The 14,817-nt window shown below is 44.3% G+C and overlaps 1 protein-coding gene across 2 annotated transcripts in view; it reads left to right on the top strand.

Moving 5' to 3' along the window:
• Window positions 1–12,369, top strand: part of FAM49A (family with sequence similarity 49, member A) — an 84,048-nt gene extending 71,679 nt beyond the window's left edge. For both annotated transcript variants that reach the window (XM_005884077.2, XM_005884076.2), the window contains exons 4-12: window positions 223–344; window positions 1,671–1,776; window positions 3,920–4,056; window positions 4,508–4,585; window positions 4,753–4,869; window positions 4,960–5,039; window positions 6,713–6,839; window positions 10,345–10,415; window positions 12,002–12,369. In XM_005884077.2, coding sequence (XP_005884139.1) covers window positions 223–344; window positions 1,671–1,776; window positions 3,920–4,056; window positions 4,508–4,585; window positions 4,753–4,869; window positions 4,960–5,039; window positions 6,713–6,839; window positions 10,345–10,415; window positions 12,002–12,065 — 902 coding nt within the window. In that variant the 3' untranslated portion in view covers window positions 12,066–12,369. The remainder of the gene's footprint in view (window positions 1–222; window positions 345–1,670; window positions 1,777–3,919; window positions 4,057–4,507; window positions 4,586–4,752; window positions 4,870–4,959; window positions 5,040–6,712; window positions 6,840–10,344; window positions 10,416–12,001) is intronic.
• The last annotated feature ends 2,448 nt before the right edge of the window (window positions 12,370–14,817 follow it).

Below are 14,817 nucleotides of genomic sequence, written 5' to 3'. Positions count from 1 at the left end.
GTCTCCTGTGTACAGAAAGATGGATGAGTATTTTGCACCGAGTAGTGGCCACGAGTTAACGGTCCCTTCCCTGTAGCTTATTATACTAAAGAGTAAATACTAAAGAGTAAAACCTGCAGGAATAAAATAAAATTGTCTGACAAGTCAAGCTGCATGCTGACCTCTTCCCTGGTTGTTTGTAAACGCAAGCGCTCCGTGTCTGTTTGTGTCCCTTCTGCGCAGATGCCCAGCCCACGGAAGGCGAGCGGGAGATATGGAACCAGATCAGCGCCGTCCTCCAGGATTCCGAGAGCATCCTCGCCGACCTGCAGGCGTACAAGGGCGCGGGCCCGGAGATCCGAGACGTATGCCAATGACAATACCCAGCTGACAGCACCCTTGCGGGAGAAGGGAAACACACACACACACACACACACACACACACACACACACACAGGATTAAGTAATAGGGACACACACACACACACACACACACACACACAGCAGGATTAAGTAACAGGCCTAGTATTTCCTAGTGTAGTAGGAAGAACAAGGACGGTAATGTGTCCTTTCAAAAAAAGCGTATGAATAACCCCTTGTATTGTAGGACATTAATCTGAACACACACTGCTGTAGGCCATGTCAAATATTAGCCATTCTCTTCCCAGACACACATGTGATATTGCAAGACTCACATGCACACAATGATTTGTCAGCCTGTTACTTCATTTGAGGGCAACGTACCTAGAAAGTCTATGAATAGCAGTTGAAATATGAGTCATGAGACCTGGATTTCTATGAACTTTCCAACATTTTATAATAATTTGGGTGGGTTCCACCAGCACCACAAACAGCAGTCATGAACTATCTCACTTCACGTAGCCTGCAGGTCTGTCATTTGGAACTGACTTAGGAGATTTAAAAATAAATAAATACATGAAAAACAAGACAGCCACCAAAGCAAAAAAGGAAATTGTCAGTGTGGCTTTTGAGACTTCCAAACGCCTGAAAGGCAAGGAACTTCTCACCCTTCTTATTTGAAAGAATTAGTTTTGTGGCAGTACCACCACATACACACATTCATGTGCACACACACATGTACACACAGACATACACTCCCCTACTGCCGCTGCCAAAATCCTTCTGGAAAATAAATACCGCTGACGTCATAATCCTCCAGCTGCTGAAGCCCAGACAAAACAGCATTTCTAAGAAAGTAACAGCCTGTTAAAAAGTTGTTTTTCTACTTAGGAGGTCACCACGAATGTAGGTAATTTAGGTAACATCACCGACTGGCAGGAATGCAACACGTATTACAGAGAACGGAAAAGATCTACAGAATTTTCATTTCACAATGAGCACCAGCTCTACTTAGAAGAATAAATGGCGATGGACGAGGGTTGCATTGCTTCCTGTTAGATGTGCATTTTTTACATGTAAGATAAGAGAAACTAGTACGTTGACCCAGGATCTAATTGCAGAGTCATTTGCACTATGATCAGTGCTAAAACCTCCATTCTAACGGAGCATCCTGGAGGACAGTCTGATGAACTGACGTCCATTTAACAAGTGCACATTAGTAAAGTGCATCGGAAATTGGGTTTTTGAAAATGTAGATTCTCTCTGAATTTTAAGTCATTTTGATGTGGAGCTTATTTTCTTTCTAAACAATTCTGTGATTTTTTTTATAGGCCATTCAAAATCCCAATGACATCCAGCTTCAAGAAAAAGCGTGGAATGCAGTGTGTCCTCTGGTCGTGAGGCTAAAGAGATTTTACGAGTTTTCCATAAGGCTAGGTGAGTTCGTGTTTCTAGTTTCACATCCCACGTGTGAAGTTGTATTATGGTGTTGGTGAAAGTCACAGGAAGAGCTCAGTGCCTGAGGAAATGGCCCACATCCACTCGCTGTGTCTTCTCAGAGGCCATTCTTGGACAACACCACCTGTCCTTTTCATTTCTTTCAATTCACCTCAATGTTTCTTCTCCTGAATATCTTGGCACGTTTAGAGTGTCTCTATCGGTGGTCCCTCTGGTCTTATTCTCAGCTAAGTGTGACTCTAAACAGTTTCACTGTGGTCTGATCACATTTCTGGGTGACAGAGAAGTTGGGAGATTCATTTTACCTGCTAACCCAAGAAGAACTTGGTTGGCAGGAGTCTTGTGATAAATTTAACACAGAAAAATTTAATACAGAAAATTTTGTTGTTGTTTTAGAAAAACAACAACAACAAGACAAATAGAACCCTGTCAGGTATAAGATGGCTTTGCAGGAGCAAGAGCAAAGTCAGGCCTGCTTGACAACAGGCTCAATATGAACATCGATCTGATGTCACCACTCCCCTCAACAGGAAAGCTGAGATTTCCTTAGCCAATATGTCTACAGCGGTTCTCGGATCTGATGTCACCACTCCCCTCAACAGGAAAGCTGAGGTTTTCTTAGCCAATATGTCTACAGTGGTTCTCGACCTGTGGGTCGCGACCCCTTTGGCGGTCGAACGACCCTTTCACAGGGGTCGCCTAAGACCATCCTGCATATCAGATATTTACATTACAATTCATAACAGTAGCAACATTACAGTGATGAAGTAGCAACGAAAATAATTCTATGGTTGGGTCACAACATGAGGAATTGTATTTAAAGGGCCAGAAGGTTGAGAACCACTGGTCTAGAATGAAGAAGGGGCATAGCCATGTTCTACTCTATTTTTGCCACAAATAAATGCTACATTTTAAAAAGAAAACAGTGAAATTGAGGAGAATAATAGCGATGATGTTGAGAGAACTTGAAGCTAAGACCCAGAAGGAGTAGTTGAATGAACCGAACCAGTTTTTCAGGAAGGAAGAGCTTTTGAAGACTCTCAGGTTGATGCAGGATCAGTTTCTCTGTTTCCTCAAAGTCTATATCTCGACCCATGAACTGAAACCTATGGAACACGTTTCAGTTCAATAGAAGGAAAAAGATCCCCCTGCAGGGGGAGGTCAAGGTAGAACTAGCTGCCTCAGAAGACAGTGCAGTCCCAGGGGTGGAAAGGGCTGGAAACACCCTTGTAAAGATGCTGAAGGACATCAAAGGACTGTAGAGCAGGTCCCGGCAACATTTCTGTAAAGAGCCAGATAATACGTATTTTAGGCGTGTGGGCCATCCGGTTTTGCAACTAATCAACTCTGCCATTGTCACATAAAACCCCCCATAGCCAATATAGAGAGGAATGAGTGTGCCTGTTTTTAAATAAAACTTTATTTAAAATTTTTATAAGACTTTTAAATAAAAGGGCCAGATTTGACCTGGGGACCATAGTTTCCCAACCCCTAATATAAAAGGTTGATTAAATGACTCAGTGCTATTAGAAATACATTGACTTGAAAACTGGAGGGAACGTTTAAAAACAGACAAGTGGGAGTAATGTGACGGGCAATAATGGAGGTAGATATGGCAATGGGTTAGTAGAAGAAATATTGCTGGGAATAGGTGAGACTGTAGAAGCAGAGAAGAGCGGGCATAGAACCCAAGATCTCTCCCTGCAAAGCAGGTTATCTGACCCATGTGTTCTGGGCCACCCCGTCTCATCCTGCATCATGAATGGCTGTCTCATGCACATGATCCAAAAACATGTGTTTATGGTTTCCCAACACTGTTGGCAGTTGGCACTACTGAACAGGGGAAGGTGCAGCTGAGCTTGGAGAGACATTTACATAACCGTGTGGCCATGGCGTGGGGTTGGGAGGGGACTTCTGCAGTGGAGGCAGCCTGCTCAGCGTGAAGGCTCCTTCTCTTCCTGGTCCACACACATCATATTACCACAGTGACATGGAAGCACAGGGAGAAGAAAGACCCACCCCAGCAGGTTATCTCTGGGAATGTCAGCGGGGGCTGCAGATGGTGCCTTTGAAGGATCTCCGTAGGCCATCTCAAATATGTATTTATCCCTTTGACTTTCAGAAAAAGCTCTTCAGAGTTTATTAGAATCTCTGACCTGTCCACCCTACACGCCAACCCAGCACCTGGAGCGAGAGCAGGCCCTGGCAAAGGAATTTGCGGAAATCCTGCATTTTACCCTTCGATTCGATGAGCTGAAGGTTAGGCCACACATGTTTGATGATTTACTAAGCTTGTACTGAGTTCCTGCTGCGTACAGATCCTCTGCAGTGCTGTGGGGAGGGGAGTAGAGAGACATGAGTGAGATGCCGTAGCTCCTTCCCTAGGGAGACATCGAATGTGGCGAGAATTCGCACTCATTGTGGTGAAGTGACAAGATGGTGGTTTTCATGTGAAAATTCAAATTCTGTTCATGCAATAAGAGACATTTTCGAGTGTCTGCTCCTCGTTGAGAACAAATATACTTCCCCGTGAAAACAGGGCATATTTTTAAATAATGAAGCTCCGAGTGCTTGTTTTTAACCAGAAGTTGCATGGACTCGTGTAGCAAAGAGAAGTCTTGGTGTGTTTGCAGAGCTAGTGCTGGGCTCCCCATGTGAGTTCCCCACTGATGCTGACAGATGCCCTTCTCCCCTCCCTTCTGAATTTCAGATGAGGAACCCGGCTATTCAGAATGACTTCAGCTACTACAGGAGGACAATAAGCCGCAACCGCATCAACAACATGCACGTGAGTGCCTGGGTCCCTTGGGTCTAGACACCCGCACTCCACGTCTCTTTTGGTGTCTGCATCGGGCAGGTCTCAGGTCTTGTCTACATTTCAATCTCCAGGGAACATTGTTTGGGGAATTTCACCATCTCTTTATCAATTGCATCTTCTCTTCTTGTTTTTATCAGCTAGACATTGAGAATGAAGTCAATAACGAGATGGCCAACCGAATGTCCCTCTTCTATGCGGAAGCCACGCCCATGCTGAAAACCCTTAGCAATGCCACCATGCACTTTGTCTCCGAAGTAAGTGGACTTGAGCAACGAGGTGCTTTTTCCTTAATTGCGGGTAAAGGCTGCTGGCAGAGCTAACATCCATTCGTGTCTCCCACTTAGAACAAAACCCTGCCGATAGAGAACACCACAGACTGCCTCAGCACCATGACGAGCGTCTGTAAAGTCATGCTGGAAACGCCGTAAGTGACGTCAGAGCTGTACTGGTGGCCGAGAGCTCACCAGGCAGAGCCTGTTGGTGTAATGATGGCGATGACTCCTAACCACTGGGTCAGCACATTAGCAGTTACACATCCGTTACCTGAATTAATCTCATAAAGACCTCTCGGTGGTAGGTGTCGTTATCCCACGTCAGAGCTGGAGAAGATGCGCTGACTCTCCAAGGATTGCAAAACTTGTTAGATGGCAGAGCCAACACTCGAGTCAAAGATGCTGTAGAGCCCTAGCCAGTTTGGCTCAGTGGATAGAGCATTGGCCTGCAGACCAAAGGGTCCCGGATTCGATTCCTGTCAAGGGCACGTACCTTGGTTGCAGGCTCCTCCCCAGCCCAGGCCCTGGTTGGGGCACATGCAGGAGACAACCAATCGATGTGTTTCTCTCACATGGATGTTTTTCTCTGTCTTTCCCTCTCTCTTGCACTCTCTCTAAAAGATCAATGGAAAAATATCCTCGGGTGAGGATTAACAAAAAAACAAAGAAAGATGCTGTAGAAATTGTGTAAGAATCAAGTGGAGGATTGGGTGAAATAACTGGATATTATTAGTAATATGTTGGAGAAAAGATTTGAGAGAAGATTTAGAACCAGGAGAAGTGATAAGACTGTTACAGGAGTGATAATGAAGGTCTCTCTCTCTCTCTCTCTCTCTCTCTCTCTCTCTCCTAGCAGTCTCTTTGTATTTAAGCTAGTTGCTAGATTTTTAAAAAATGGTTGAGTTTGTTGAGGATGAGGCAGCATGGGAATGAGGAAATCCACACTCAAAAGTCAGGGTTCCACTTAGATCTGTAGCCCCCTCTGGGCCCAGAGACAAGTGGTCTGAATTGCCTGGGCCCTGGTTTCCTCATATGATACCATCCTCAGAACCCCATCTAAGTTGCAGAGTGTTTGGGATGCCAAAAGGGATCAAAAATCCCTTACAAAATTTGATGTTCTGTTCACGTGGAAGATGGTATTAATTTCAAATATTTTGCTTATACCGAAGTTAATAGTTATTCCAAGACAAAAACAGTAATCATCTTCATTGAAGGGCCAATTCATAAGGAAATAGATATTAAGAAAGCCTCTGGTATTGGCCAGAATTATCTGAATCATCAGAGACCCTGTCAGGGTAAGTGCACAAAATTCAGACTTCACGAATACTCACAGCCCAATGACTGGCACATCGTTTCTTTAAGGTGTCTTCCACAATTTAATTCAATCTGCAGCCTGTATCTTAACAAAGGAAGTTACCCTGACTGGAGACACGATAGCTGCTCTGTGGAAATGAGCTTGATTCTTTCTCTCTATAATGAAGCCATCATTCTCTATAATCTTGGACAGCCAGAGGGAACTGCTATAAAATATTCAGGATTGATGGGTGGGGAGTGATGTACGCGCTGAGCTGGCTCACTGAAGGGCAGAAGAGAAGAGAATTGACTGCCCTCTAATTTACCTTATTTTTGCACTGAATTGCTGGTGGGATAGATTCGAGGAGAATTATCATCATGGGTTTCTAGAAGAGCATATTAACCTGGTTGGGGCAGGTCTGGGATTGTTCTCAGGAGAGGATTGGAGGAGTCTCAGGCAGCCAGTGTGGAGCCAGACATGAGCATGCTCGGGCCAGGAAGTAACCCCCCTGCCGTTTCCCCTCTCTCCCAGGGAGTACAGGAGCAGGTTTACGAGCGAAGAAACGCTGATGTTCTGCATGAGGGTGATGGTGGGGGTCATCATCCTCTACGACCACGTCCACCCCGTGGGAGCTTTCTGCAAGACGTCCAAGATCGATGTAAGAATATTATAAAATGCGCTTTCCAATAAGAGTACATAAGTGCTGCCAAGGAGACCTTGCTTCTCACTCCTCCACCCCCCACTAAGAATGACCTCTCCAAGACACAAGCCCTGTCCTGGTGCCTCTCCTCATAGGAAGAAGTCCAACTTTTTTATGTGCTTACAACAGAGCATCCAACCTCAAAAGCGTAGCAGGAATGTGGAGGAGCTGATCCACTCAGCCAGTAGAGGAGCTGAGCAGATGAACAGTCACTTAGCTGCAAGTGCCCCTTCAGTTTATCAGTGTTATATAAATATATTTTATTTTTTAAAATATATTTTTATTGATTTCAGAGAAGAAGGAAGGGGGAGAGAGAGAGAGAAACAGCAATGATGAGAAAGAATCATTGATCGGCTGCCTCCTGTATGTCCCCTACTGGGGATCGAGCCCGCAACCTGGGCATGTGCCTTTGACTGGAATCAAACCCAGGATCCTTCAGTCCAGTACACAGGCCAACACTCTACCTACTGAGCCAAACCAACTAGGGCAAAATATATTTTTAATACGTTATATGAAAAGCATTAGGAGATACTGAATCACAAGACACCCCCCTCAAATCATAAACAACATTCCAACTTCCTCTCCACCCCACTTTCCAGCGCCTCCACCAGATTCCCATGCCTTTTCTTGTCATTGGCAGGTGCCTGAGCTCTTTTCCCTGCCCTGAGCACCCTTCCTCTTCTCTTGTGGGTGGATTCCTTTAAGACCCTCCTCAAATATCCCTCATCCTGCCCCTGCATGGATCAGGGCCTTCCTTCTTTTCCAACCCCGAGAGCATTTACCATTTTGGGTTTTCTGACTCCCTCACAGATGCAGTTCTTTGACTAGAGCAGAGACCATTCTCTGTATACCTAATGTCTGATTTATTGCTTAGGAGTGTCCATGGCACATAGAGCATGGGACTCAATAGATGCTCCATAGAGCTTTTGCTGAATGAATGAATGAATGAATATAAGGAGAAAACAGTCGATGTTGGTGTGCAAGTGATTTTCTGTTGATAGTGTGATAAAAACATGCGTTCTCTCAGCCCAGCACTTGCTTCAAGCACCCCCTCAGTAGTGTATCCCATCTGTTGACTTAAAGCCTTTTAAGTACAGAATAGGACCTCTTTGTACTAACAGTCTGGCACCCTCTATGCTCCTTCATCTGCACAGAACAGCGTCTTTGATGCTTTAGTCCTGGACACACAGAAAGTCTACCTGCCCAGAGGGGCCATGAGTCTTCAGAATGTGAGAAAATATATCAATTAAAAATGCAACCTGGATTACTCATTTTTATTTTATTTTATTTATTTTATTTTTTATATATTTTTTATTGATTAAGATATTACATATGTGTCCTTATCCCCACGTTACCCCCTATCCCATTTTGAGGTTCCAGCTTCCTAGCACAGCTAGACATGACTCTTCAGGGAGTCTTACTTATTTTTCTGTAATTATTTGTTTACCAAGAAAATATTTAGTATGAAAACTTTTGGAAAATACAGGAAATCAAAATACACAAAATTAAAATTATCTCTAGTAACTTCACCATAGACAGGTGACCATACCCTTAGGAGTTCCCACTGCTCCTCCTATCTCCAGTCTTGCTTCCTCTGATCCATTTCCATATTAGTCACATTGCTAGATTATTTAACACCCACCAAGGGTGTTTTCTACAGGAAAATGCCCCTAACTTCCTAACATGCAATGAACCCCAAATTGAATCTGGCCCTGACTACATTCCTAACTACATCTTGTTATTCATACCCATGACTTTAATCAGCCTGAAACAGAACTAGACATTCCCAAAGGGTACCCACTGCTCTTACAACCCTGTTCTAATCTATGGTCCCATTGCTCCTTTAGCATCTTTTACAAGAACACATAGGATAATGAGCTATTTGTCTCTCTCTTCCCACTGGACTACGAGCTCCATTGGGAGAGGGAACAAATCTCTACATCGTGCAGTTTGGTCCCATCTTGTACCCATGATTGGCATCTCTGATTGACCATGACATTCTTTCTCAATAAGCCTATACATGACCCCCAAATGATTCTCAACCCTGTGCTTTGGCTACCTCCATACAACTATCAGGGTTTATCAGGCTTTTAAGAAAAACTTTCACACTGGCTGGGTAGCTCAGTCAGTTAGAGCATTGTCTCAATACAACAAGGTTGCAGGTTCAATCCCCAGTAGGGGCACCTTAAAAAAATCAATCAATGAGTGCACAGATAAGTGGAACAACAAATCGATGTTTCTCTCTCTCTCTTTCTTCCTCTCTCTCTCTAAAATAAATCCAAAATTTTTTTAAAAAAAGAAAAACTTACAGCATACCAGAGGTATACCCCCAGAAAATGTTGATAAGTGACCATTATAAAAGAGGTCTTGAATGTACCCAAATCTGATATAGTGCATGAACATTTGAGTTTAAAATGAGTGACCGGCCCTAGCTGGTTTGGCTCAGTGAATAGAGCGTCGGCCTGCGGACTGAAGGGTCCCGGGTTCGATTCCGGTCAAGGGCATGTACCTTGGTTGCGGGCACATCCCCAGTAGGGGGTGTGCAGGAGGCAGCTGGTCATTGTTTCTCTCTCATTGATGTTTCTAACTCTCTATCCCTCTCCCTTCCTCGCTGCAAAAAATCAATAAAATACATTTTTTTAAAAAAAAATGAGTGACCGTATTCTTTGCAGCAAGATTCTTCCTTTGTCAAAAATTTTTTCCAGGATATGCATGATATACTATGATCTAAATTTGATTTTCATGACCCCCCAACTTTTGAATAAATTATATTTCAAAGGCACAAAAGCCAAGAAACTTGCCTCAGTTCATGAAGATATTAAACAAGTTAAGCGTGGATGAAACCCAGTCATTCTGCCTCCATGTGGTTCACATTCCCAACCACTGGTCTTTCCCAGTCCTCTCCTGTCTAGTGAGGGAGACAGTCCGTGTGGGCACTAACATCTCTGAGGTTCTCTAACTGCCAGTGCACTATTGCGAATGCAAGAAGGTGGCGGTGACTTCTACCTGGTGAAGGTAATGCAGTCAGAAGAGGCTTCCTGGTGTTAGTGATCTTCAGTTGAGTCTTAACAAACAGCGGAAGGAGGAAAAGCATTCAGGGCAGAGGGATGGGATAAAGTGGCCAATTTATAATCCATTCAGCCTCCACTGAGCACCTCCTGGAGGAAAAGTCCTGTCCTTAGCTCTTGAGTAAAAGACAAGAAGATCAAAGGCTCAAGTCTGTGTCCCCACACGCCAGATATGTAAAATGCTCAACTGCAGGACAGTATAACCTGATGTGGAACCTTCTGGAAGCCCAGAGGAGCAACTCACTGGCCTGGGGGCGGGGGAAGAAGAAGGTCTGTTGGTCATTTCTGTGAACAGGAATAATGTGATATTATTATGGACAAATACTATAATGGACAGAAGTTATTATGGACAGAATTACTAGGATATTAACAAATGCTGTGTTTTCTCCTCCCAGATGAAAGGCTGCATAAAGGTTTTGAAGGAACAGGCCCCGGACAGTGTGGAGGGGCTGCTGAATGCCCTCAGGTGAGCCTCAGGCCCGGGGTAGCTTTGCCAGGGGCGGCCAACCCTTTAGATCCTTTGCAAACGTATAGATGCTGTTAGGGACTGAGGGCTAAGGCATCAGGCGTAGTCATTTGCATATTGTAATACATTTGCTCTTCCCAACAACCTGTTAATAAGGTCAGCGCCATTTTTATCATCTCCTTTTTACAGATGGAAAAAACTGAGATTTAGGGAAGTCAAATAACTTGCCAAAAGTTGCACAGCAGATGGCCAAGCTAGGACCTCAACCCAGGTCTGGGTGATCCCGCAGGTTGTGGCCCTAACTCCCAGCCACACTGCTTAATGGTTGTGGTTAGTAGGGGCTCATCAGACGAAGCAGCCTCCCAGGCCCCAGGGATAGATCAGTAATATTCCACCTGCATACAACACTTTTTAATGTTTTGTACTCCACTCCCAGTCACGTCTCATTTCATCATCACAATGCAGAGAAGTAAGGCCCATCCATTATCTTCATTCAGTCAGTGAAGGAATGAGATGCCTATGAAATGAATAGACTAGACACAGATTGATCCTGTCTTGTGGAGCTCCTCCATCATTGTTCAGAACGGTTTTAGAATTACTGTAAGAGCCTTCAGGATTCTGAGGGTCAACCAAGGTTTTCTCCAGTGGTGCCCATTTCACAGAAGGCTGGCTTTTCATCTTAGCAAAGAGACTTTAGTTACTGAAGTTTTTGGATCAAGCAAGACTTCCAGAGTAGGGCACTGTGGTAGGCTGTGGGTCTCCTGTGAGTGCTGGCAGGTGTGTGCCCCCTAGGCCCTGTGGTAAAGTGAGACAGCACAGGCTTCTGAGGCAGCCAGACCTGTATCCAAATTGTTCACAAATCCTTCATGGTCATCTTTGTGATCTGGAATGGGTCATGTAGCCTCTCTACATCTCAGTTTTGACTTCTGTAAAATGGAGGTAAAAAACTCTCTTGCAAAGAGTTAGTGTCAGTGAAATGAGAACTCACAGGGAGAGCCTAGGACATGGTCAAGATTTTATTACATGTTACTTCTCCTTCCTTTCCTTCTCATAAACTATTTCTGCACCAGGTTAGTGGGAGGATGCAGATGGCATCATTTTTTTGTCGTTGTTGTTGTTCACTTCCATTTGTGCCCCCTGGTGGTGTCAATGAGGATAAGTGTTGCCTGGAAAGTAGAAAACTAGAAATGTTTTAGAGCTGCTATGTTGCTATGCAAATCCATATTTTCAAATCCGTGACTTAGCAGGGGTGGCCTAGATGGCCGAGATCCTGCACTCAGTCATGAGAAGTCTACTTCCCTGTAAATGAGACTGCTTAATATCTCCTCCGTAATTATTTGAGTATTTGATCTATTCGTTTAATAATCGTAATACACAATTCCTCTGGAAGGAAGAATCAAATATTCAATCCATATGAGAATACTCTGGGCATTGGAATGTGGCTCTCTGTCTAAAGAACCAAGCCTAAGCTTGATTTATAAATATCATTTATGTCTCCCAAGACAAAGATGGGCTGGTGAGTCATTATTGGAGCTTTCACAGAGCACTATTTGCACAGTAAATGCCATCATTCTCTCTCCATCCAGGTTCACTACAAAGCACTTGAACGATGAGTCGACTTCCAAACAGATTCGAGCAATGCTTCAGTAAAGCTCTGCTCCAAGAAGAGGATCTATGTACTGACCTCAGAAGATGTATATGTTTACATAATTTAATACAGATTGATGTTAATACTTGTGTATTTACATAACCGTTTCCTTCTTGTCACTGCAATATATGGACCTTAATTTGTATCCTGACTGACTCAACCCAGCAGCGCATAAGTTGACTTGAGAGCCTTACCTTTAATGTCTAAAACAAAACCCCCTCCTCCAAAGGCAAAAGTTGGAGATGTTGAACTTTGCCACTGGAGTCCTTTAACTACACCTGTAACAATCAGAAATTGCTGATCGTTTGTGGTAGTGTTTAAATTCTAGATGTGTAATCTCTCTGGGAAGTATAGTGATAGAAACACAAAGTATTTGATTTCCTGTATCGGCTCAGCTACAAGAAACACGACTGGTATCCTGGCAGAGAGAGAGAAAGAGGAATCCAGAAAAAAGAAAAATGCATGTGGAGGTTCCAGCCCACGTGTTTGGGATTCGGCACGCCCCCTCTCTTTCCCGAGACTGCAGACCACACGTGCAGCCTTTCTGTTTGCACGTGTTTTATCATCAGCATTTTCCCTTTCTGCTGGATGTATGCCCCTCTGAAGTCCCCTTTCAGTTTGCAAGAGGAAAATCACCTGTGTTTGAATCAGTTCGCGGGAGAGAAGCCAGAATAGATAGGTGTGCTGTCGTAGGTGGGCTGTCGAAAGTTGTCTTGGAAGTTGGGGACATGTTAGGAGGAAGAACACCCAGACAACAGGACAGATCTTCAACCCACTGTCACAGGGACAAGGACGTGGAGCTCTGGCTTTGAAATTGTGGGTAAGTTTGCTGACATTGCAGTTATTTGCATAGTGCGGGGCGCTCAGCCCCTCCACATAGGAGCCTTGTTCTCTGTGGACCATTCCTGTGACAATAGAGTTCTGGGGTACTTCATTCGTTATCAGAAAACTGGGGGCATTTGGAGGGGAAAAAATCTGTTTTCTGGTTACCTTGCCTTTAAAACACAGCTTCTCCCAGACCCCATTGCCAGTTTGTTGCCTTGAGTAAAGCCTGGTCAGAGTTCCTGCAGTTGTTCTAGCCCTGTTTATTCACAGTGTGATCTTGGGAAACTCACTTCAGCTGTGTCTCACCCTTCTCCTCTCTGAAATGGACATTGAAAACCGACAATCTCCAGGAGCCCTCTCTGCCTAAGGCTACCTTAGAGTCCAAGGCTACCCCTCATTAAAATGACTGACGCCCACATTCTTCCTCAGTAAGTGGAGCCCACTAAGCATCACCCCACCTTATCCTGATGATTGATGGTATGACAAGGCCTAGAGCAGTGGTTCCCAACCTTTTTTTAGCCATGCCCCACCTAAGCTTCTCTAAAATCTTGATGCTCCTATATGACATATAATTCTTATTCAAAAAGTGAACTCCTCTTCACATGGAGGAAGCCTAAAAGGCCATTAACTTGGTCTAAACAAGCTTCCAAAGAACATGGCATCCAGAAAGAGAAAAAATAAAAGAATGAAAGGGCAGTTGAAGTACTGAGGAAGAAATCACTAAGAAATTGTTTAAAAAATATGAAGTGATATGAAAAAAAAGCAAATAAAGTTCCCCCCCCCCCCCCCCCCGCCCTTAAAAATCAAATTGCATGTGCCCCGCGTTGGGAACCACTGGCCTAGAGTCATTCTGTCTGAAGATCATAGCTTGGAACGAAATCCAGGAAATCTAATCTCGATTGGAAAAAAAGAACAGAGGGTGAAGTCAGTCAGGACCCTACTGCCCCAATGAAGGACTAGAACCCAGGATGCCTCACTCCCGACTCCATGCATTTTCCTTTTCACCATGTGGCCTATATATACTACTATGGGATGAGACTGGATACTTTAAAATAAATCCTCAGTCTGGCCTAGATGATGACAGGAAGTTACCAAGTGGATGATCATTCCAGAAGTTGGGTCTGGGTACCTTAGAGCTTGGCGCCATTCACAATGTCCCAAGAAAGGAGCTGTCACACCACTGCTTTCCAGATTTTTTGGCCAGCTGGCATTCCCTTGAGTCCTCCAAGAAAAGGGGAGGTATACATGTGTTTTGTTTTATTTTTTATCAAAGAAATCCAGCCGTGGCAGAACAGGTTCCGTGGTCTGTATCTAAATGTCAGTCAACAGAGAGAGGAAAGACCCTTTTCCTTAAAGCTTTCCAAGCTGAACCAGTACAGCGGCATGGGTGGCTCTTCTCCCACCAGAATAGAATCGCACTAGTTGGCCTTGAGGAACTTTTCAAGCCTCGGAGTTCTAATGTCCCAGAGGAAGCCAGAAAATGGGGTAACAATGGGTGAACACATTCATTCAATATTCAGCTTAAGAAAAGTTCTTCTGTTTGGCAGCCACATGGTATCCTTGGGCAACAACTGTCAAGACTGGACACATAGAGGCATTGAATGTTCATCATCACTGGGTCTGTTTTCCTCCTTTATCCGGAAAGGAGATTCAGTCTTGGAAAGAGGAATGGACTTGCAGAGCAAATAGTTGAGCACGGGTATCATTTTTTAATTAGACTTTCTATCAAAAGGAACCAAATACATGGGAGGGGCTGCTGGCCTGCCCCAGTTTAGCCAGGTGGTCTTGTCTCAAAGCCAAAATTCATTCGCCAGGATGTGGGTTCTCCAAAGCCCAGGGTCTGATAGGTTGCCTCCGAGTGTCAGGAGGGCAGGTTAACTGAATGTCTGTGATCACGGGCAGGTGGTGGACCTTAGGCCCACTCCAGAG

Source organism: Myotis brandtii, unplaced genomic scaffold (genome assembly GCF_000412655.1).
Source record: "Myotis brandtii unplaced genomic scaffold, ASM41265v1 scaffold813, whole genome shotgun sequence".
NCBI lineage: Eukaryota > Metazoa > Chordata > Mammalia > Chiroptera > Vespertilionidae > Myotis > Myotis brandtii.
Note: the sequence above shows the minus strand (reverse complement) of the source record. Positions and strands in the feature narration are given on the sequence as shown.